The 3,794-nt window shown below is 41.0% G+C and overlaps 1 protein-coding gene across 1 annotated transcript; it reads left to right on the top strand.

The window, feature by feature from the left end:
• Positions 1-412: 412 nt before the first annotated feature.
• LOC137651237 (uncharacterized) lies at positions 413-3,142 on the top strand. The gene is made up of 2 exons (XM_068384461.1): positions 413-544; positions 969-3,142. Exons 1-2 carry the CDS (start codon positions 436-438, stop codon positions 2,918-2,920), a joined length of 2,061 nt encoding a protein of 686 aa, XP_068240562.1. The 5' UTR covers positions 413-435; the 3' UTR covers positions 2,921-3,142.
• The last annotated feature ends 652 nt before the right edge of the window (positions 3,143-3,794 follow it).

Here is a 3,794-nt window from a genome sequence, read left to right as displayed (position 1 = left end):
CAAGACAGTCTGGAATTTGTATTGGAAAATGCATCTGTGTCGGTCATTCTCACCCATTTCTTGCATTACCTAGATGAGCTGCACAGCACCCGTGGCCAACTAGCATCATTCTGGGCCTCCTTCCTAGATCTGGCAGGGATTTTGCTAGATCTGATCAGAGCATCACGGGAAGGGAACTGGCCTCTCTATATGTCCGGTATCAACAGGATGATACCATGGTGCTTTGCACATGATAAACAGAACTATGCCAGGTATAGTTAGTTAACTAGGCTGATCAATTAATGTAGCATATTAGCAGGTTTGAATTAGTTCATTAATGACATTAATCTAACAAACTTTCGATAATGATGGACCATACACATTTTCAGATACCTGTCTGTCTTCTACTGCGATATGACAAGGCTGCCAGAGACACATCCACAGGTTTATCAACACATGCTACAGGGAGGGTTTTCTGTGCAGATGAGTGACACAAACACATTTGGACGGATCCCAGTTGACCAGACGATTGAGGAGACAGTGAATAAGGACACCCAGACTGCTGGTAAGTTGTGACTAGGGCCCGGTTTCACGAAAAAAAAAAAAAACTAGTCTTCCGACTTAAGTCTCATAAACTCTTCAAGGAAGTTTCCAATTACAAAGAGTTTTCATTGAAAGATTCAATTATTCTACCTCACATAGTTGATCCAAGAGTAATGTAGGCTTTATTTTTGTATAAAGAATTCTTATGAAATACAACAAAAGTATATTTTTACAGCTTAACACTACAATTGTAGACTTACAATTGATTTAAGTCTTTTTGTGAAACTGGCCTCAGGTGTTCAATAATGAATCACTGAGACAGTATCCATATTAACATTTGTTAATTTGATATGATAGATCATACTGCATCAAATATGTACTAAAGCGTTTGTTTAATTCCCTTTGAGGCCCGTAATAAACAAAATTTGTCGACATTTATTTCACAGGTGGTACCAAAGGATTCTCACTCAACCAGGGTGCTGTGACTCGCTACTACCTGACAGCAGAATATCGCAGCTGTTGCCTTCAGCAGCTGCGCAAGATGACTGATGTCTCGGATCGTGTTGCTATACATCATGATTTGACACCCTCACGGATTAAGAAAGATGAATATGCTGTACAAGCTATCATGGACCTTCTTGAAAATAACTGGACCAATCCTTTTGCTGAAGGACAAACTGGGCTGCTAAATATCGCCACTGGTGCTGCTGCATCTGCTAATGTAGCTCGTGATCTCCTATCAGCCCAGAAGAAGGGTGAAGAAGCTCGTCTGAAATTTCAGGAGAGTCGACTGGAGAGAGGCCAGAACTTTTTTGAGAGACTTCCTAGGCTGAATCTCAAGACTTTTGACGGTACAAAAAGATATAAAACGAAAGTAAATGATAAAGAGGTTATCCTGAAAAGTGACAACAGATTATTTGCACATATGATACTTGTTGCTTCGTCTAGAAAACTTAGCATGAAGGAAGTTCTAAAACATCCACTTGGTCCTGTGCCCTGGTCATTAGCCAACACAGATGGTTCACCAAGGAAGACGAACAAAGCAGCTCTAGCGAGAAAACTAGAGGCCAAAGCATCGCCTGCTGAAGAGATGGAATATCCTTCTGCTTGTATCATTGACGGGATGAGTATTGTTCAAAAGATGAAAGGTGACAAGCTTACTTTTGAAGAGCTGGCGGAACAGATGCTTATTTTTGTCATTCGGACTAGCGCTAGCAGTGAACGCATTGATGTTGTTTTTGATGTTTATCGGCAGCTATCTATCAAAGGAGCAGAAAGGGCTATACGAGGTTCAGAAAGTGGGATATGTTTCACTAACATTATTCCTGGTCACAAGATCCTTCAATGGAGACGTCTCCTGTCCTGCAATGCTAGTAAGACGAAACTGATCAGCTTCCTCGTCAGCCAATGGAAGAAGTCCAGCATGCGAGAAAAACTGGGTGGAAAAACTATGTATGTCACATGTGATAACCTTTGCTTCAGACTCACACGTAATGATGTTATTGAAGAAGACAGCCTGAAAACGACCCAGGAGGAAGCGGACACCAGAGTCATCTTTCATGCGAAGCATGCAGCTCCTCATGTATCGTCCATCATCATGATAGCTGAAGATACAGACATCATTCTTCTCTGCCTTGCCTTCCACAAAGAAATTGACTGCAGTGTGTATGTGAAATGTGGTACAGCTACTCGAACCAGATATATCAGCATCTCCAAAGTGTCAGCTGCCCTGGGCCATAATGTGTGTGCTTCTCTTCTCGGACTACATTCATTTACAGGATGTGACACAGTCAGCGCTTTTAGTGATCGAGGAAAGCTAGCTGCACTGAAACTGCTTATGACACATGATCACTTCCGAGATGTCTTCATCAAACTTGGGGAAGAGTGGCAGCTCAAAGATGAAATTTTCCAGGTCTTGGAAGAATTTACATGCCGACTCTACGTTATTCGCTCAGAAATCTGTGATGTTAACGAGATGCGCTATGAACTGTTCAGGGTGAAGGACGGACATGTAGAGTCTGCACAGCTGCCCCCCTGTAAGGACTGTCTCTATCTACATGCTGCGAGGGCCAACTATCAGGCTGCCATCTGGTATCGTGCACTGAAGGCAGATCCAAAAGTGCCAAGCCCACTGGAGTGCAAAGGCTGGTCGTTGGGTGACGATGGAGAACTGCTGATAAATTGGATGACAGGAGCACCAGCTCCGAATGTAGTCCTGGAGTTCCTCTCCTGCAAATGCAAGAAGTCATGCAAGCTGCCATCCTGCCAATGTATTGTGAATGGACTGCCCTGTACTCAGGCCTGTATCCTGCAGGATTGCGAAAACATGAAGGATGACGATGTTGGTGATATGCAAGAAGGTGGATCAGACAGTGAAAGCGACATTGAAACCCAATAAACATTTAAGGTTTCCTTTTATGTATAATACAATTTAGTCATACACTGCTTGGTATGAACTGATTTTGCATAAATAGGCTTATACAGGTATCTGGAAAATTCAATTAATGTTGATTATGTATGATGTTTCCACTTTATTTTAATTTTCATGTAATGCGTTATTGCTGTAATTTTTTTTTTATCAAATACTGTAATGGACAATCTAAAAAGGTTCCAATGCATATGTAACCACTTATAAGATGCAATTTAAACATAAAGCTTTCAGGTTTGTGGATCTGAATGAATTCCCATGAGTATTTTGTTGCACAAGAATAAAGTTGTCTGCTATTGCGGTCGGAAATATGACGTTTTTATGTTTAGACCCCACCCGCAAATCAACGGCTCTATTGACCTTAAGCTGTGAGTCACACATGTCCATCATGCTGCATTGTGTTGCAGATACATATAGCTATCAGAAAATACCAAAAATGTTTGGTGCCCCCAGATGGTACCGATTGGTCAAAATCAGGGTGCTGGCTCACGGACTATTTGATGATGAAGCGATTTTCATCCCTAAAATGTTCTTCATCGCATCTATTTTAATAACCCACATTTGGAACAATTTTAATTGATTTGGATCGTTATTATGAACGTTTATGTAGGCGGAACTCTAGTCATCAAAATTGACGATTGTGTAATCCTAATTTTTAATGTATAATGATTAATGAAATAATTTCATTATTACCTCCGCCAACAAAGTTGGAAGGAGGCTATGTTTTACCCAATGCTTGTGCGTTTGTTTGTGTGTTTTTGTTTGTGAACAGCTTCCTGGCCACAATTTTAATCATAGAGTAATGAAACTTGCAGGGATTAACTGTTATGTAAAAAGCTGGAAA

The sequence above is a fragment of the Palaemon carinicauda genome, chromosome 12, assembly GCF_036898095.1.
Source record: "Palaemon carinicauda isolate YSFRI2023 chromosome 12, ASM3689809v2, whole genome shotgun sequence".
NCBI classification, from domain to species: Eukaryota; Metazoa; Arthropoda; class Malacostraca; order Decapoda; family Palaemonidae; genus Palaemon; species Palaemon carinicauda.
This window is presented reverse-complemented; position numbering and strand designations above follow the sequence as displayed.